At 35.3% G+C, this 20,871-nt stretch overlaps 2 protein-coding genes across 7 annotated transcripts in view; one reads left to right on the top strand and one right to left on the bottom strand.

Annotated features, from left to right (window-relative positions):
- The window catches only part of LOC306873366 (transmembrane protein 131-like), a 50,152-nt gene extending 46,738 nt beyond the window's left edge, over window positions 1-3,414 (top strand). For all 5 annotated transcript variants that reach the window (XM_079422613.1, XM_079422612.1, XM_079422615.1 and 2 more), the window contains exons 30-34: window positions 861-970; window positions 1,070-1,199; window positions 1,332-1,408; window positions 1,507-1,643; window positions 2,828-3,414. In XM_079422613.1, the coding sequence (XP_079278739.1) occupies window positions 861-970; window positions 1,070-1,199; window positions 1,332-1,408; window positions 1,507-1,643; window positions 2,828-3,133 (760 nt within the window). In that variant the 3' untranslated portion in view covers window positions 3,134-3,414. The remainder of the gene's footprint in view (window positions 1-860; window positions 971-1,069; window positions 1,200-1,331; window positions 1,409-1,506; window positions 1,644-2,827) is intronic.
- A 684-nt stretch (window positions 3,415-4,098) lies between these two features.
- LOC306873968 (tripartite motif-containing protein 2-like) overlaps window positions 4,099-20,871 on the bottom strand; it is a 34,810-nt gene continuing 18,037 nt past the window's right edge. Inside the window, exons 2-13 of one of the 2 annotated variants that reach the window (XM_079423591.1) lie at window positions 17,934-18,112; window positions 14,986-15,220; window positions 14,624-14,775; window positions 12,943-13,123; window positions 9,884-10,316; window positions 9,590-9,724; window positions 7,708-7,811; window positions 7,415-7,582; window positions 7,059-7,227; window positions 6,331-6,401; window positions 6,000-6,140; window positions 4,105-5,913 (exon numbers count right to left, since the gene is read on the bottom strand). In XM_079423591.1, coding sequence (XP_079279717.1) covers window positions 5,761-5,913; window positions 6,000-6,140; window positions 6,331-6,401; window positions 7,059-7,227; window positions 7,415-7,582; window positions 7,708-7,811; window positions 9,590-9,724; window positions 9,884-10,316; window positions 12,943-13,123; window positions 14,624-14,775; window positions 14,986-15,220; window positions 17,934-18,067 — 2,076 coding nt within the window. In that variant the 5' untranslated portion in view covers window positions 18,068-18,112 and the 3' untranslated portion in view covers window positions 4,105-5,760. Of the gene's footprint in view, window positions 5,914-5,999; window positions 6,141-6,330; window positions 6,402-7,058; window positions 7,228-7,414; window positions 7,583-7,707; window positions 7,812-9,589; window positions 10,317-12,942; window positions 13,124-14,623; window positions 14,776-14,985; window positions 15,221-17,933; window positions 18,113-20,871 lie in introns of both variants that reach the window. The other variant, XM_079423590.1, reaches the window with a different exon arrangement.

Genomic DNA, 20,871 nt, shown 5'->3' with positions numbered 1-20,871 from the left:
AACATTCCAGGATTTTTCTCTATATAGTGGACTTCATTGGGAGTCAACGGGTTGAAGGTCCAAATTTCAGTTTCAGTGCAGCTACAAAGGACTCTACACAATCCCAGCTGAGGAATAAGGGTCTTATATAGCGAAACAATTGGTCATTTTCTAGAAAAAAATAAATATATACTTTAACCACAAATGCTCGTCTTGCACTAGCTCTACCATGCGCATCCGTGACTTCATTACGTAGTCACATTGAAAAGTAGTCACATTCTTCGTCTGTGTTCTCTGGTTCAAAAAGGTAGAATAGGGCAAAAACTAATTTTCTCCTCCAACTTCAAAATGGTCCGACATCGTTGTTTTACTTTTTGTAAAGAGCGTTTGACTTTCTTTGCATGTTTGCTTTGTAAATGCTGGGTTGGTACTTCTGCCTACGTCACACGTGACCTTTCCAACATGATTTGTGAAGTCGAGAGCTAGTGCAAGACAAGCATTTGTGGTTAAAAAGTATATACATTTTTTTTTATTTTTTTTTTAAGAAAATGACCGATCCTTTCATTAGATAAGACCATTATTCCTTGGCTGGGATTGTGTGGAGCCCTTTGAAACTGCAATTTGGACCTTCAACCCGTTGGCTCCCATTGAAGTCCACTATATGGAGGAAAATCCTGTTTTCCTCAAAAACCTTAATTTCTTTATAACTGAAGAAAGAAAGGCATAAACATCCTGGATGGCATGGTGGTGAGGAAATTGAGGACATTTTTATTTTACAGGAAGTGAACTAATCCTGTAAGTTTTTTAGTTTTTTTATTAATTTGACTTACGAATTCTGAAAGTGATTTGATTGATTGATATATAAACACGTTTGTCCACAGCATGAACAATCTATATGTCAGGGAACCATGCCAAAGTCCAAAAGTCTGTCCCACTCCTGCACTCCCTCACACCTTCGCTGATGTAGCTGCAGGTGTGGACAAAAACATTGGTGAGGGACAGTCCCACATTACACTTAAAAAGAGAATCACAGTTAAGAAGCATGATCATATGTTATATTTATGGGATTTATGCATTTTGGTTTCACCAGACATAATCGGCTCTAATGTGATCGAAGAGACATGGTCACCGGCCTCAGTTCCTCTGACCAATGAATTCAGGTACAACATGACCGAATCCCTCCCGTTCGTCCCTCAGAGTCCCTCATCAGGATATGAAAGGTATGTCTCATAGGCTTTTAATTATTTTTGTTTTATATACTGTTTCCTTTTTGACTTCATATTACTTACTTCATATGTGTATGTGTCCATACACAATCAGATTTAAAATTCTTATGTGTCATTACTGTGAAGTTTCCCTTGGAACAACATGAACAGCCAATGTGCCGGTCAGTATCCCTATAGTGACCAGACCAACTACATGCCAACAGGTGAGGAGTTTTCTGTCTCGAGGAGTAAAATATATCACTGTACTACATAGTAACTAAAGGATGAGTGAACGTTTTCTTTGTTTGTTTTTTCTGTGAAGGTAATGGCAATTACCAAAATGCATTCTCATGCCATCAAAGCCAAACCGTGACCCACAGCCACCAGCCAGTGTGGGGTGAGAATGGAACCCATGACATGAACTCCACATGGGACACTGGCAGTTGTGTGGGCAGCAAGGTGAGATTTACATGAGTGTTTGTTTTTGTCAAGCACTTTCTTAAAGTCATAAGTTACCTTGAAAAGTATTGATATTTGAGGCAAGACACCCCAGGTGAGTAGCATAAGAAATTTAAGTAATAGATATCACCATACATCCTCAGTTGATTGAATACATTAAGAATTGCAGGCATTTTATGTATTACAAGTTTTTCTGAAATGTTATATTTAAATATGCAAATTAGGCATATATTAATTTTATTGACATCTTACAAGTTTTTTACAGAGGGATTTGGGTTATGTCTTTATCACTCCATAAATCAGAAAAAAAACTCTTAGTAGCCAAATAAACAATATTTTTGCCTGTAGTATCGTGTTTTGATACAATTTTGACTACAATTAAGGGTATACAACTTCAACATTATCTAAATTTAATGTACTTAACTGTAAGTAAAATATTTTATTGTTAACTGAAACTGTAACGGTGATTATGCTCAGATGGGGTTACATAATAATACTAATACTAATAACAGATATATATTATATTAATATTACTAGTTTAGAGTTTATTGCCATTTGCACAGGCACATTATAGTACAGGTACATTGGAATTCTTGTGCATTTCTCCGAGTCAGCTTTTGTAGAAAAAACAAAGGTAAAATAAAAATAATTTAAAAGAAAAGTGAGAGAAGCAAATATTTCCAAAAGTACAAAAAAGAGACTATGTACAAATAGACTTTCTAAATAAAATACACGTTTTAATATATTATTTCTTAGACAAAAATGTGTTAATTTTTGTACTACAACTGCACTGTAATATATTTAAACTCTGATGAAAACGCTGGTTCATGAGCTGCTCGTGTAAAAACACTGACTCTAAAACTCAGCGCAAAGGTTTATATACGTATCTAATAAAAATATGCACATTATGGCCTCACTGTTGGAGAGAAGACTTGGGGAGAAAGCATAGCTGACAAGTGTATCGAAACTGCAGGAAATGTGTAAAGTGTTTTAAATATTTAGAATCAATATGTATCTCAAAATCAATATTTTTTTGAGAATACTGTAATGCAGTTATTCTGAGCACTTTAGCAACACACTGTTCATTTTCCAGCCTGATAAAATGTAAAAAAAGTTTTTAGTTGTAGATGCATGGAATATTAAAGCAATTTTTCCCTCATCTTTTATTTTTTTTTTTTTTTCAGCCATACTTTTCAGGAACCAGAAGTCTGTCACCCATGTCCAGTCTATTTGGCTCTATCTGGACACCTCAAAGCGAGCCTTACCAGAGCCACTTCCACCCAGAGCGTTCCGTGCCGGTCTCGCCCCACACGCCCATCTCACCCGTCGCACCCTTCAGCCGCGAACCAGGCGGCGCCTGCCCGGGAAAACAATACTCCAGCTTCAATCCCTTTGGACCACACATGAATTTGGACATATGGAACTCCTCTTCAAACCGGAGCTCCAACTCTCAGCTCTCCAACGATTCAGGCTACTGTGGGGATATGTGAGCGAGCGGTGCTTTTGTTTTGAATAATAAGGAAAAACAGAATGTGCTTTTATCTCTGATGGGGGAAAATGTGAATATTCTTCCTTTTATGTTTGATGTTGTGGTAAGGTTCAGCATTTTGTTGTATATTTTTCTAGATGTTTTGCAAGTTTCACCATTGAAAAATTAAAAAAAAGAAAAAAGTTTTGTACTTGATTTTGCGTTGTGAATTTCTTTAGGTTTGCTTTGTCAGTGGTTTAAATACTATAACATGCTAGTGGAAAAAGTTTAAATACACTCTTGAAAATAATGTGCTTTTTTTGTCTAAATGGTTCCATAAAGAACCTTTAACATCTGAAGAACCTTTCTGTTTCACAAAAGGTTCTTTGTGGCGAAAGAAGGTTCTTCAGATTATAAAAGGTAAGAAAGAGATGGTTCTTTAAAGAACCTTTCACTGAATGTTTCTTTGTGGAAACAAAAGGTTTTTCACAGCGATGCCATAGAAGAACAATTTTAAGCACCTTAATTAAGAGTAAAGAGTAAAATAGAATATTTAAAATTTAAACAATCAAAACATTTTCTAAACCATTTACATGTTAGAAATGAATTTAAATTTTTTTTCTCTTTTCATTATTTTAAACTTAAGATCCGTTCACTATAAAAATGGACCCTGCCTTCATGACCTGAAATGAATCGTGAATTGATGAATGGCTCAGGAGAAGGTGTTCTTGACTGGAAATTAAGGCCCATAGTCAACTGTAGGTTATCAAACTGACTCCGCTCACTCAGTAAAAACAGTAGACCATTTTACTGTATTTCAAGTAGATAAGCTTCAAGGCTTTGTCTTAAGTTTCCATCTGAAGTTCTAGATTGCTTTCATAGTCATAAAAGTACAACACAGAACAAATTACGCATCCTTATAAAATTAAGTACACCACCATTCTATAGGGCTGTGTTTAGTCAATTAATGACTAGAATATATCCAAAACATCTCAAATAATGCAGTTTATTTATGACCTGTGCAAAAAATGATATAACACCAGTCACCTGAATGTGATCGGTGAAAGCATAATTGGTTGCATGTCCTTTCATGCGGTAATTCAATAAAGGAGTAAAATGCAAGCTTGAATGCTATAAAAAGCAGGTTTGTGGATCTAAACGGGAGAAATGCATTTTGGAATGTACATGTTATATATTGTGTATTTTGTGCAAACAAGCAGCAATAGTTCCCTGTGTATGACAATCGAAGTGTACAGGGGAATAGACATAAGACAAGGAAGATTTATCTGTGTGGCATAAATACATTTGAAAAGAAAACCTGGGCACTTTTTCAGTTTTTTAAGCATTATGAATATGAACACAAAACATTGTTTGTCAACAACACAACCACTCTCACAACACATGAAGATCAGTAATTATAATAATGCATGTTTTCTGGTAAACATTTAACCAGGGGGCTATTCTTACTAAGAGCATATATATTTTTTGTTGCGAAATCAGAAAGTATCTGGTGATTTGAGCATGTGATATCATTTCTCTGAACAACACGTGAACGTTTATGGTTTAGAGAAATGACCACGGCTGATTTTTAAATGAACAGTGCAGTGATATTAAAAAAGGACATTTTGTTTACAATCTAAAAAGCATATCAAGTGATGTTTCTTGCATAATATGTGTGATTCAAGAGACTTGATTGCATTCTAAGAGCATTGGACCAACCACAGTTGTGCACATCACAGTCAATAGCAAAGAAGCACATATATTGTTGCATATTTTATGAATATTCCTGACATCACTTTTAAACATAGGCTAACTCAGGCCAAATATTGATACTAGCCCACCACAGTAAGATTTGTTTTGGGGGTTCTGTCTATTTGTTGTGCAGATATATAAATTCAATAGTAGTTTGGTATCGCATTACTTGCATTCTTATACATGCCAATGCTTTGAAGAGTTCCCTTTTTAATCATCTGAACATTCAGATTTTTCAACAAAGAGTAGAAATATGAATGTGTTCCCTAATGTGTAGCAGTGTTTGAGTCAAAAGTGAAGAACTGCATAACTTTCACCCAAGAATTACATTTCTGTCGTCATTTACTCACCCTCATGTTGTTCCAAATCACTCTGACTTTCTTCCATGGAGCACAAAAGGTGATTTCTTTTTTATATAAAAAAATAATATATATTTACATTGTTTTTCATCCTTTTCTCTGACACTCTAAGATAACTACATAATTAATGGCAATGTTAGATTTAAGAGTTAAAGCAACCAGGAAGATTGATCTTTTCCTCCCACGATGTCTTTGTATGGCTTGGAACTTGTTTATGGTTACATGACACTTTAATTACATAGAAAAGAACGGCCAGGATTTTCTTTAAAAAAATCCCTTGTACATTCCACAGAAGAAAGAAATTCATATTGGTTTGAAACAACCTAAGGCTAAATAACAGAATTAGTATTTTTGGATGAGCTATTCCTTAATACTGCAAAACCAACGAACCACGGTGAGGGTACAGAGTCTGTTCTTCTGTCCAAGGTTAGGGTGTCACAAATGAAAACACAACTTCAATGCAATATGAGGGTCCCATTTGGCACAAGGGCAGCAGCTTTAAGGAATAAGTGCAAGTATTTATTTAGAGATGAGAGTGCTATTGAAGATAACGGTATACTTTAAAACAATGGTTCCCAGAGTCTGCCACCACAATGTGGCCGTCTGAGGTCAGAGCCAGTCCTTGTGGTCCATACAGAGGGTCTGCAGAGGTGTTGATATAGGACAGGAAGGATCCACTGCTGTCAAACACCTGGAGTCCCACAGAAAAATGTGATGATATGAAGATGTTAAATCTGACATGGGTACTGCAAGTGATTACATTGTTAAACCTGTTACCTGTATCCGGCTGTTGCCCCAGTCAGCCACTATAATATTGCCATTGGCATCTACTGCCACACCTGTCGGTGCATTAAACTGCCCATTTCCTTCGCCATTTGACCCAAACTTCAGTAGGAACTCACCCTCTGGACTGAACACCTGCAATTTGATGACATAATCTGCATTAACTCATCAGTATTTAAAAAGACTTATGTGTTTAATGAACAGATATGAGCAAACTGTTATTCAAAAAGTAACCACAATTGTGGCTAAAAGTGACTAACTTAATTTAGACAGGACATGACCTTTGAGAAATATAACATGGCAATATATTAGAATAGGTTTTTACCTTTACAGAATGATTATGAAAATCGGTCACAATGATTTCATTATTTTGATTCACTGCGGCAAAGTGTGGACCTAAGAAAAGGAAAGATAAAGAGTTGAACATTCAGCATTTGATATCCTAAAGCCCTCGTCACATTAGGTTTTGCCTTTCAGTTGAAAAACTGATTAATGGTTTTATGCTTCTTTCATGTGCCTTTGGAAATATTCTACTTCACATTTCTGAAGTCTAATTATGATTTTATCAAGTTCAAGTGCTTTGCTGATGGAAAGAACAGGAGTCATGGAGGACATTTATGTCTGAAATTTTGTTTTTATCGAGGATATTCGTGCCTATTTCTTGCTAAAATGTACAGAAGATATTTAATCAATATCCAACATATTTTGAATAAAACATAGCCCTACTGTATACGATGTGTGAAATGCATACAATATGCATCAAATATATACATATCAAAATTATATATTTAAATATTGAAATATACATGTTTTGGGAAAAACAAATGAAACTTAACTGTAACTACAATAGTGTCACTACAATCGGCCATGTTTAAAGTATATGGCATGGCCAATTCAGAAACTCGGCTATCAAAATCATCTCAGTCTTTCAGTCATAAATTGTATATGATTTTCCAGTTCATGTCCACTTTCCGATTAGAAAACTTGTATTTATGATCATTTTGATAGCATGTGAGGACTGCATAAGTGCCAGTTTGTAACTCAGGTAAGTACCTGCAAACTGCTTGTCACTATTGCCTCGGTTGCCAAACTTGGATACAAGTTTTCCATTGGGCTGGAAAATGAAGACGCAGCAGGATTTATTGTCAACCACAATGATGTGGCCATTTCTATCAACCGCTACACCCTTAGGACCCATGAGCTTCCCTGAGCCAATTTTAGTCTGCAAAAACACAGAAAACAGAAAGAGAAAAAAGTTGCCAAAATTCAGTCTACTGAAAGAATTTCCCTTTTATGTGTTTATTTATACAGAGATGTTAATACATTTTTGATGCAAAGTATTTGGTAAAAAAAAAATAATTTGTCATAAATTCTAGCACTATAGACACAAAACTTGCAGATGTAGATACCTTAAACTTGCCATCACTGGAGAAAATGCTGACCCATTTGTTATCATAGTCAGCAATGATGATGTCACCATTAGGGTGCACAGCAACACCAGTTGGCCGCTGAAGTTGTCCTGGTGATCGGCCCCTCACTCCAAAACGACTCTTAAATTGTCCATCATTTGAAAATATCTATAAATAAAACAATTTATTTTCTTACAAATGTTTCATCTAAATTCAATAGGCAATAAGCAACCTGCAGAATGAAGGTAAAGACTGGATTTATAATGTGATTAAACAGGTGCAGCATTTTATACCTGAACACACTGATTATTACTATCTGCTATCAGGACTTTGCCAATAGAAGAAGCAGCAACTCCCTGCAGATTGGTGAATTCACCCTTATTTCTGCCTTTAGTTCCTTTGGGACAAAAAAATACATATACATGTTTTATATATTGTATATTTTACATACAGTATAAACATACACGCATACAAATATGAACTATATAAATCATAATGGTCACAACACTTTCGATTCTCACTATTAAAAAACCATTAACTACGACTTAAATAAACTTAAACTACAGCCTAAATAAACTCCTAATCTGCTGCTTATTAATAGTTAGTTGTTAAGTTCAGGTATTAGGTAGGATTAGGGATGTAGAATATGATCATGTGTGCTAATAAACAGCCAATATGTTAATAATAAGCATGCTAATAAGCAACTAGGTAATAGTGAGAATTGGTCCCTATACTAAAGTGTTACCATCATAAACGTATATATTTACTACCTATATTATTATGTATTCATATAACATTTGAAAATGAATATTATCCTTCATACTTATTATATTATTGTGATGCCTAATTCATTCATGGATTAATTTTCTTAACAAATTAGTATAGATTAATATCTATACTAATTTAAAATGTATTATATAATATATATATATATATATATTAGGGGTGGCACGGTACACAGATGTCACGGTTCGGTACGTACCTCGGTTCGGGGGTCACGGTTCGATACAATTTCGGTACAACAGGGAAAAAAAAGACATCTACTTTGCTCAGTTTCTTTTATTTTGATGTGAAAATGCTAAATATTATTACATGTTATATATATAAAATCTGTTTTGTTTTCATTGTGAGTGTACACAAATAAAAGCAGACCTTTAACTACAAGCAACAGCACAAATAAAAATACAATAGAGTAAAGATACAAATAAAATAATCAGTGATTTTCAGGGGTTTTTTTAGGTACAGAAATTGAAGTACGATTAAAGTAATCAAAGGTAAAACAGCATTGCATATTTGACTGTATAAATTAAAGATTACTCTTTATTAAAGTTACAAAAGCGATTCAATCAAGAGCAGTGAGTGATTTCTTTGTTGTTGCTGTTTATTTAATATTAACTGTCACTTTAAGAGAAAGCACTGATACTGTACGCTCAGCCGGCTATGTCTGCTATAGGATACTTACCAAGACGGGCATTTTGACAGAATTTTGTGTGAATTTATCCATTAAAACACAATACTTCAGAGAGAGCTTCATATTTGCGCGCGTTCTGAGGCGCAGGTTTGTGCGCTTCTGATGAACGCACGCACAAATCTTCTCACTGCGCGCGCGAGCTCGCGTCCTCTGGCTCTTAAATATTTGAGCTGGCAAAGCTTACATGACTTTAGTCTAAACACCGATATCAACGTGTGCTGTTCAGGTCTCACCTGTGCGCGCGCTATCAGCACCGGGTGATGACGGAATAAATGCTCATATTCCAGCATACGCACTCGCATTGAACAAGAGTGAATGATTTGTCCACTTATTTTTTTTTATTTTCTTTCTCAACGCTGTTGTTATAATGTACTGGGAAACCAGAATGCGCATCCATTAACAGAAACATACATTAGCCGAACCCTATTTGTTTTACGTGTTATTTATAACAAACCACATGCGTTGTCAGAATTCAGTTGAACCGCGGTCCTAGCGCGTGCCGAACCGTGTGTGGAGAACCGTGCGGTTCGGTTTTTTTCCGCGAACCGTGCCACCCCTAATATATATATATAAATGATAATTATTATTATTTTTTTGCCTGAACAAGACCTGCAATATATTAAAGTTTTACAGGAGCAGATAAAACAGTGTGCCCTTTTGTTTGTGTTTGCTTAGGTGTTACAAAAGAGATGTGTTCATCATACCGATTCGGAACATGAGGTCATCTTCAATTGGATTTTCTTTCCGTTTGCCCGTGCTGTACATGCTGGCGGGGCGCTTGATAGCACGCTGTTTCACATGGCTACTTCCTGGAGATTTGAGATGTTTCTTGCCTCCGTCTGCAGTCAGGGAGATGTCTGTCAATTTGCTGGCACGTATGCTGAACGGGCTGCCCCTAATATGCTGATCATAGAGCTTTAGCGAGAGCGTGAAGCGGCCCTCACACGGGACCGTGTATACAAACTCATAAGTGCCATTTTTATGATCGGTGACTTCACCTTCCCCCACTACGGTGCCATCAGAAGCAGAAAGATCAGCTATTAGCAGAGCATTTCCTGTCCGGCACAGTCCGCCATCTCTGTCTTTTGTTGTTATAGTCACAGAAGTAGGCTGCCCCATGATACAATGCCTCAGACCTTCACCGGTTGCAACAGTTTCAGCAGCAACAGCATTGGTGGTTATTATAGCTCCAAGGTTGTGGATGGATTTGCGAAGACCATCGGTCTCCACCAAGAAGTCCAGCTGGCTGTTCTCCTCTGGCCGAAGTGGGAGCTCTTGACTTGCCAGCTCATCAAGACGCTCACTCATCTGCTTTTTGACCAACAGGACTTCAGCTTCCGAGCCGTGATTAAGAGCCTGCTCTGTGAAACTGCAGCTGCTGCGAATGCCCTCCTGCCCCTGCAGCAACGACTCCAGCTGGGCTTGCAACACCTGCAGTGATACATAAGTGATATATTCAAAAACATACATGTATAAACATTTACAGAACCTGCAGCATAAATAGATGATACACACACACAATTTATTCATATAAGAGACCAAAAGTCCAATGAAAATCCGTTTTTAGGTTTAGAAAGGATAGACATAAACTAAATGTTTAAGATTCTGTATTTTTTCTAGATCACTAATCAAATGCAATAAATTTGTGTAATACACAAAAAGTATTCTATATATATTTATATTTATATTTCTATCTATCTATCTATCTATCTATCTATCTATCTATCTATCTATCTATCTATCTATATATATAGATAACAAAGGCCTAGTCCTGGCTTAAGCTAAGCCCCATTTGTGAAACCGGGCCATGTTTATATATATATATATATATATATATATTAGCTTTGTAAAATTACGTTTGAAGCCACATGGACTATTTTATCAATGTCCTTACTATGTTTCTGGGCCTGGGAACATTTCAGTTGCACTGCTGCCTATGCAGGGCCAGAGAGCTCTCGGATTTCATCGAAATATCTTAATTTGTATTCCGCAGATGAAAGAAGGTCTTATGGGTTTGGAACGACATGAGGGTGAGTAATTAATGACAGAATTTAAATTTTTAGGTGAACTATCCCTTTAAATCCAAAATGTTAAAAGTAAAGCACAGGATGCTGGAACATTCTTAAATAATGCTGGACAACATCACGTTCAGGTTTTCTATAAAACTCCTTGATATACTTGATTTAACATGCTGTGAATTTAGCAAAAGTAGGGCATAGCTAAAACAAAAACTGATATTTATTAAAAAGTTTAACTGTTATGCTGACAATATAATTTGTAGAAACTGTATTTTTATTTTACAGACACAAATACTATATAATAATTATTTATATAAAGTATAGAGCATATATCTACTAAAATACTATAATGCAATAATTACATATAATATTTAATTTACAATTTAACATATTATACAACAATTTTAATAATTTATTTATAATAATATAAATGTTTATATTAGAGTGATTTCTGAAGAATTATTTGATACTAAAGACTGGAGTAATGACTGCTGATAATTCAGCTTTGCTATCACAAGAATAAATGACATTTTAAAATATATCTGTCACGGTGCACACACGAGGGAGGAACCAGGAACACGCAGACGAGGATATAAACTCAAAACACAGTCTTTACTGGACATCAAGGCAGGGCAAGACACAGACATCAAACACCGGGGAGTAACGAGTAGACCAGACCAAATCTAACTGAACTGACAGGACTATAAATACACAGGTAAATCATAGATAACGAGACAAACACGGCTAGACAAGAATTAACTAATGATTACATCAGACAAGGACAGGAAACAAACCAAATAAGGAAACATAAGGCAGGAACACATGACAGACACGACAGAACCCTGACAATATCAAAATACAAAACAGTTTACAAAAATACAAAATAGTTAAATAGTAATAATATTTCACAATATTACTGTTTTTACTGTATTTTTCATCAAATGAATGCAGCCTTGGTGAGCACAAGATTTAAAAAAAAAAAAATGATTGGGATTTTTTTCCTAAGTACTTCCTAAACTTAAGCATTTGAACTAGTGGACCCCACTGTATGTGTTAAAGAAATATAATAAGTTAATCAGGGCTAAAAGAATGTACTGTACAACATAACAGTCAGCTCTAAATGAACAACAATTCTTGACATGCACACTCAGGTCTTCATTTAACGAATCTGCCATATCTATCAGAGAAAAAAGGGGTCTGATACATCAGTCATCACAGAATGACAGTGACACTAGTTAAGGACCAAATGCACTAAACGCTTTGACAGATCCATGCTTTGATAAATCCATTATCCACACACAAATGACAGCTTACATTTGGAGTATGTTCAATCATTAACCATAACATCATAAAAACATCAACTGAGAAAAAAATTGATTCTCAAACGCTAAAAACAAAAGTCCATAAAGAAAACTGAATTCAGAATCCTACCTCACCTCAACTTGTTTATCACAGTCCTCTTCCATTACAAACCCTCAAACTATGTGTGCCAGTTAACGACTAGCTGTGCTGCCTTTGTTTACTTTGTGTTTAAGGGCTCAGGTGATTTTGTAGTTGGTCTGGTTTTCCCAGATGAATCATTCCCATGTGACGCACTGCCAGCTGCCAGGACTGATGTCAGACCCTCACAGAAGCATGTGCTAGTTATTAATTGGTTTAATCATTCACCACAGCAAAGCAGTGCGAATGATACCGGAGGAGCCAAGATGGATGGGTTTAAAATAACGGTGCAGGAAATAAAGTCTGGTCTGGTCTGCTTTGCAACTTGTTCCAGTCAAGAACTGCCTAATTAGACAGGAAGAGGCAGGCATATAAAACAGCCACTCACAATTCACTAGATTTTCTGCAACGTTTAGGGGTAGTTAAATCTGAATCTGTTGATACTATAACCAAATAAATAATCTGACAATATGTAGAATTAAGGCTAATGTTGAAACAAAACAAAATGCTGAATGTCTTGCTAAATATTTGAGGGAACAGCCTGGTATCTAACAAAAGCAACATTGCAAAAGCTATAGCCTGTAGATAAGTGTACTAGCCTTCTGTTTGAGTCCGTAGTTGACCTCCAGCTCCATCAGCAGAACACTCTTGCGTACGTTTAGGGTCTTCTGAAGCTCCTCAAAAGTTGCATGAATCACGTCTTCTATTGAACTCTTCTGATTGCTCAGTTGCTGCAGGATATCAGACAAAACCTCCAGCGCAGAGTCAATTTCCGGCAGTCTAAAAAAAAGAGCTAATTTATCTCTTTACTTTTATTTCATTTTTTGTACACTACCATTCAAACATTTGGACAAATACATTCTTTCTTTGTCATTTATATTACTTCTATTTCCCACATAGTAGAATTAAGACATCAAAACTATAAAACAGGAGTGTCCAGTTCTGCACCTGGAGGGCCTCTATCCTGCAGAGTTTAGCTCCAACCCCACTATGAACTTATCCACTTAATATCTGCTTTTTAAGAGGCATGTATATTTACTGGTTAGGGTTAGTTTATTTTATAAACTGCATATGTACTGTAGGCCATATTTAAATAATTTAATGCTAGTAAAATGCTAATTTTACTGTTTTTAATTTTTAGTTTTTCACTTTTGCACTTAGTTTGGTCACTTATTGTGTACACTGATTAAGCACATTCATTTGTTACACTAAATTAGTGTTTATAATGTAGTTATGCAAACAGTTGAGATGAAATTTAAAGCAATGAAGTGTCAAATTTTAAAGTCCACCTTTACTTTTATAATAAAATATTTGTACCAGCAGTTTTTATGACCTCATATTATTGCTATATGATTTATATTTGTACTTTGAATATAAATGAATTATATAGAGATTAATATGCTGGCCCTGATATTAATAATAAAATAATAATAGCCAAGATAGCAAGCAACCATTGAAACAATGAAAGTCAATGTAGATGTGTCAATGCTAACTGAACTGAATTAATGTTACAAAGTGGTGTTGGTTCAATAGCACTTCTGCACCCGCAATTAATGCAATTAATGAGATTTTAACAGAAAAACAAACCTCTAAAACAAAGGAACAGAGAAATAAGTAGATGCAACATTGTTCAAATTGTACCAGATATGTCACCATGTCAGATGATTCAGCCATCAAGACTTCTGTATAGGATGCATCTGTTTTCTCTTTAATGAGGAAATATCAGTTTGACTACTGAGAAGTGCATATGCAAAACAAAAATGGGTGTTTCTTAATCAGTAAGAATTGTATACTACAATGGGTGATTAGAACAAATGAGTTAATGCAGTTGAAAATGTCTATGTTTGAAAATGCCCTACATTTTGGGTAACACCCACTTTAATTCCGCAGAGATACATTTTCATGATGCTGTGGTCATCAACAACAAATCAATGTTTGTTCAATATCCCTGTCTCCACCCATGCGTGCTGTCAGTTTTCATCAAACTTTCAATGTTGATACTTTAAATATTGAAATGTCAACCTCAACCAAGGTGATAGTTTGGATGAAAACTCAACATTGTATCAATGTCACCTTGCTGTCTGGCATATTTGGTGTTTAATGGTGCAATGACTAATTCACAGGAGTAAATTCCAGGAGTTACTGTGTATTCATTTGCTTTTTTTCATTCATAATAATTTTTCATTGCATAATCAGCCCTATTTTTAATGAAACATTTTGCTGCTTAAGCATAAAACAATAAACTCTGCAGCAATGTGTACATGAGCGTATGTTACATGCCTGTTTTTGAAAGCGTCAAGCTGCTCCTGTAGCGAGGCTTTGTGCTGTTCTAGAACATCCTTGAGTGGGACGGTGGCGTGTTCTGCATGTTCGGCGCTAGTACACTCCTCACACATGGCTGTCTCACATGGTGGACAGTAGAACTCCATTACCTGATGACAAGAAAGGGGGAACAGATTATCATACTGAATATGAATATGCCCTTATAATTTATATTATTATATTCTCCCTTAGCAAAAACTGGATGGAATGCTACTTGCCTGGATGAAAATACTTCTAACATACAGTAACATACAGTGAGGTGTCTGTACACCACAAATGTTTGGAAGTTGTTTTATGCTGTGCTGCTGTGTAATTCTTACATTTCCTCCATGATTGGGACAGGAGAGTGGTTGTCCAGTGGCCACTCCGTTGATAACGTCAGTGCAGTTCTCACTGAGGTTAGTGTCTGGGCTCCTCTTTAGCACCTCCATCAGGTTGGTGATGAAGAAATTACTCTGAAGTGCCGCCACACCCTTCTCCGGCAGGATGGAGGTCTGACGGCACACGGGGCAAGACAGAGTCAGACTGTGGGCGGGAATGTAGTTCTGCAGACACCTGGAGAAACAGGAACAGGCTACTGAAAAAACAACTTCGGTGGCAGTGCCTGGCTATCACAACAAATACATATTTATTTGTGTACTAAGTGTTTCTGTGATAAATCAAACATTGGGCAGTCAAAAACAGACACTTTGACCAACTTTTCTTCTCTATTGTGACATACTGTATATCGGAGCAAAATGGCTTATCAAGCAAGAAAGAAATTGCAGGGCAAGAATTGATCTTGTCCATCGGATATTGACTGGATCAGAGAAGTTTGGTGACATTGCAAACTAAATGGATGATTGTAATATGGGGCAAATTAAATATCTTAGGGTTATTCAAACAGCCTGACTGGGTAAATAATATAAACACTTAGTTTATAATAATAATAATATAAACACAAGGTTAATATGGTTTGTGTGTATTACACTCATACTGTAAGACGACAAATTAAAACTTAATAATAAATCTTACAATCATGCATACCTTGCACAGCATAAACAGGTTTATCATCTTTTAAAATAGAAAATGCTTACAGTATCTTTGTATTTGTTTCAGTACATCCTAATACAAATTTTTACGTTATTTCCTGTTTTGGTCTCTGCTTCTTTTTCATGGACAAGTCTGATGATTGCCATCAAGTGTCAGCAATAATGACTACTAATCATTCATTATTGGCCAGTGAGAGGAATGGGATGTAATGGGATACCCATAGTAAAAAAAAGCGATATATTTAAAATACATTTATTTCATATTAAATATAGTTCAAATCTATTAACATATTACTGACAGATAACTCAAGACTTACTGATATAAAAAATTAAATGAAACTTTATTTGGAATATTACTTGTGGAGAATGCACATTTCTTATTAATAAGAATTTGATAATACCTAGAATATCAAAATCAACTGCGAGCAGGAGATCGTTTTCCTATTTAGCGACAATCTACAATCTACCTAACACTGTTCGGGAAGCAAACAGACTCTTGTCAGTTTAAATCTAGATTAAAGACACATATCTTTAACCTGGCTTACACATTACACACTATCGCATTTCTATAATTCAAATCCGTTAAAGGATTGTTAGGCTGCATTAATTAAGTCAACCGGAACCGGGAACACTTCCAAAAACACCCGATGTACTTGTTACATTGTTAGAAGAATGGCATCTACGCTAATATTAGTCTGTTTTTTTCTTATTCCGAGGTCACCGTAGCCACCCAGATCCAGACTGTATCCAGATCAGATGGTGAATCAACACCTAGAGATGACCTCTACAGCCAGGACACCTAGATGAGCCCCAGAGACAGATCCCCAGTGAAGACCCAGTCTCCTAGACGGCCATCGGGACAAGACCTCAGGAACCAGATGAGCCCTTTGAACAATCCGACTCTGCTGCAGTCTAGATTTAAGCTGCTGATTTTGTCTGGCCAGAGGAGAATGACACTATTTCGACACACTATTTCCCCGTCTAAAAACCGTAAAGCTGATGTTAAGCTGCTTTGACACAATTTGCATGGTTAAAAGCGCTTTACAAATAATAGTGAATTGACTTGACTTAATAAGCCTTAAATGTGTTTTAATGTCACTTTTGATGAGGATTGTATGATCCTCATCAAATGATCTTTGAATGATGCAAAATATTTAAAGTGTACCTAAAGCATACTTGCAATAGTTCCACTTTAGCACAATCAAATATACTAAGTATGTCTTTAATTGGACTTCAGCACTACTTCCGGACAATTAAAGTGTATTAAGTACAAAATTAGTTGTTCCAGTTTAGCAGACTTGAAGTATACCAGTTTAATACACTAAAAGTACAATTGCAGGGCATTTTATTTAGTATATAAATATGAAAATGTATTTGTATTATACTTAGCATGAAATAAATGTTTTTTTTAATATATTTAAGTAGATTTATTTTTCACTAGGGAAATGCTGGGTGATAAGGTGAGATGCAGCTTTGAAGTGAGATGCTGTAGTGCTTCCTCCTGCATTTTGCATTAACAAATTTGTCAGTTTTGAGCTCACGACATGTTAAATTTGCATATTGTTGGCTCTTCAAGGATAAAATAATGACTTTTAATGATTTCAGTATAGTCACAAACCACTCAACTTAAAGCTCTACTGCAATAAAAGCTGACTTTGCATGGGCTACTTTATAATGGTAAAATAATTCTGCAGTTTTGCTTCAACGGCATATACAAAGATCAGAAAAAAAGAGATTTAAAATTGCTGGCCAGAAGAGAAGAACTTAAGAAGTTGTTTAGAGACATAACATAAAATTCATAGCTGTGTTGTCAAAAACAAAAAACTCAGTAGTAGACATTTCCAGTGCACTTCTTTGTATATGAAAGAAATATCGCACCCAAAATTAATGATTTTGAAGAAAGTTTCAACAGTTTTGTCTACACATTGAAAGTCAGTGAGGTCCACAACAACACTGGATTCCAGAAAATCTTTGTATGGACATTTTTCGTGATCCTTCGAAGGTGCATATAGGAGAGTCATATAGGTTTGGAATGACATGAATGTGACTTTTCATTTACTATCCCTTTAAGTTGTGCTCTGCCTATTACAAAGCTATCTAATGAGTAAAATCACCCTTACAATAATGTAAAGGTTAATGTAATAATGTCATTTGCACATTTGCTTTTTTTATAATAATAAATAATCTGAGAAATAAAATAAAGTGAGCAATACAATATAGTATCAAAACTGATGTACCTTTCACAGAAGGTATGAAGGCAGGGAAGGACCTTGGGATTATTGTAGCGATCCAGACAGATGCTGCAAATCAGGAACTGTTTGTCGATCTGACGCACCACAGGACTTGGGAGGGCAGAAGCTTCAGTTGCCATCCTAACACTCTGTCAAAGACCTCCCACACTCCTTCAGCCCGGACCCTGTGGAGAGGATACCGGAGTTAATACAAACAGATGAAAAAAATATAAATTAGATGAGATGTTCTTCCTGGGAAGGCCCACAAGGTGTAGCTGTTTTTCGTGTTCGTGTGAAAATACACTGCATTAATTCATACAAAACAAGGTGATAGAGGCAGCAATAGATATCACGTCACAACACTGGAATCCCAGTTCTCATGAAATCTTGAGTTTTTAACCATTACAGGGCAGATTAATAATTAAAGCATGCTGTATTTACTTATGTCTGTGTTAAAGTGAGAAGCAAATCTAAATGAATAATCTAAAGGGCAAAACATCAGCCATGACTCAGAAGAACAGCATAAGATGATAACAGAGTGCTAAAGGGATAACATTATTTTTGTAAGCCAAAAGCCTGAAAAGGGTTTTAGCACTAATTTCGACAAACTACTTCCCCGTCGAAATACTGTAAAGCTGATATAAAGCCACCCAGCTTTATATCAAGCTGATGTAAAGCTGCTTTGACACAATTTGTACTTAAATGGGACAACAGAGGTTGTTAGGGACATTAAACGTCATCACACTAGTCTGGTTTTACAGTCTCGTTGTGTTTATAATCATGCTCTTGCAAACTATTGTAACTCAATCTTTTAGGGATTTTCTTTTATATATAAAAATTGATCTGAGTTGTCAGAAGCCTAATGGTGGATGTTGAAGAGTCATGGTTTGTCAATATCCTATATTTAACTACATTTAGCTTATATTTTGGTTTCAATCTTTTGTGAAGATTATCGTAATAAACAAAATGTGTAAGAGTCAGCTTTATTGGACACAGAACTCATTTTATGCAATAATCCAAGAGCCAATTAAAAACTCTTATTAAGAAATGTTATTATTATTAAATATATATATATAAAAAAATGCAATTTTATACTGTGAAGTATGACAAATTAATAGAGCCTGTTCATTTTGAGGTTTGATTTACATTACATTAGATTATAAATATTACATTTAACAGCGCTATTAAATGAATAGTGCTTTTAAAGATGAACTTTAAGTGAACCTCATGGCAAGGGTAATCTCAATGGGATTTTAAGGACCCTTTAAAAAATGCTTGATTACTTTGTTAACTGAGCAGAGTTGTTGCCAGTGTAACAACCTATCACCAGTTTTGCCAATACCCATTTTTATCTTCTTTGCAGAGTTTTTAAGAGCACAAAATGTTTTCAGAACAGACACAGCAGTAAATATTTCACTAGGCATTTAAAATCTGTCTGTTTTAATGCACACAGTCCAGAAAGCCAAGCAGAAGAGCAGTCCAGATGTCCTCAGTGCTGAGCAGAGCAGAATCATGCATCTGTGAGTCGAACCACTGACCACAAAGTGCTCAGTGAAAGACAAACTCTAAATACAGGCTTCTGGACAATATCATGTAACAGACTGGTGTGGCATATGAAAGCTCATAAAGAGAAAATTTATAGGCTTGTCTGCATTGGATACTGTATAAGGTAATAATTATAAAGTGAAACATAAATCTCTTACATATTGGGAAACCTCTTCAAGTCTAGTAAAGCAACATACTCTTATTGTGGTTAGATTGTAACCACTGAAAAAGAAAAAAAAAAACACTTTCACATACAAATTAAACGGATGAAAACTCTGTGATCATTCATTCACCCTCAAGTTGTTCCAAACCTGTATGAGTTTCTTTCTTCTGTTGAACACGAGAAGATATTTTAGGGAAAACTACTACGGAAGTCAATGGCTATCATTTGGTCACCAACATTCTTCAAAAATATATAGTACTTAGCACACACAAATAGTAGGTGCATTGAATAAATGTTCAAAATAAACCAAATGTAACCAACATTCTTCAACACTTTACCTTATCATGAACACAAATACAGTGATAAAAACAAGTTCAAAACAAGTCTAACAAGTATTTGATTTTTAAATGACAAACAGACAGCTCGTCTCATCCAGTCCATTCTCAGTGGTGAGGAAAATTGAGACTTTATGCTATAAGATTAAAATGCTTCAGGTTACCACAATACCAGCATGGTTCCACTCAAACCCATTTGTTCTGTAATTGCTATCATTTCCTGTGGGGAGTAGATCAATCCTCTTTCTTTTCTTTGTGTTTTTCCCTTTTATTTTGCTCTGCCTCCAGCACTGTTGATGATCTTGATCATAAGCTCTTCTTATCAGTAGCACTGTTTTTTTTTAAGCATAGCTACTGTGTGTCTTGTCCTTGTAAACTATTTCAACTTAATTCCAAATTCCAATACTAAATATCAAAGTTGTGCAAAGACCTGGGTACTGAAGGGCACTGCTCTGTACCAGTGTTATTACTATTAACTAAAATTAAAAACATTACAATTAAAATTGTTTCAGTAATTAAAATAAATCTGAAATAAAATAAAATGAAATATAAATATTAGATGAAAAGCTTAAACATAAACATAACTGTACTAAAATGACTAAAACTACAAAGGAAATAAACATTAATTAAAGCTATAGAAGTATTAAATAAAAAATATAAAAGTAAAAATTTCAAAATTACTTAATTACTTAACTAAAATTAAAATAAAATCTGAAAATATAAAAACTAATCTGATATATTATAATTATATAACAGTACATAATACTAAAATATGTAAATATACTGTATAAAAATCATTCTCCTCAGCTGAAACTAAACTGCAAATAGCTTGTTCTGTACTTCTGTAAATTTCTGACATGAGACAGATGAATGCATTTTAACGCATGAACACACATTTACA

The sequence above is a fragment of the Barbus barbus genome, assembly GCF_936440315.1.
Source record: "Barbus barbus genome assembly, chromosome: 8".
Taxonomy (NCBI): domain Eukaryota; kingdom Metazoa; phylum Chordata; class Actinopteri; order Cypriniformes; family Cyprinidae; genus Barbus; species Barbus barbus.
Note: the sequence above shows the minus strand (reverse complement) of the source record. Positions and strands in the feature narration are given on the sequence as shown.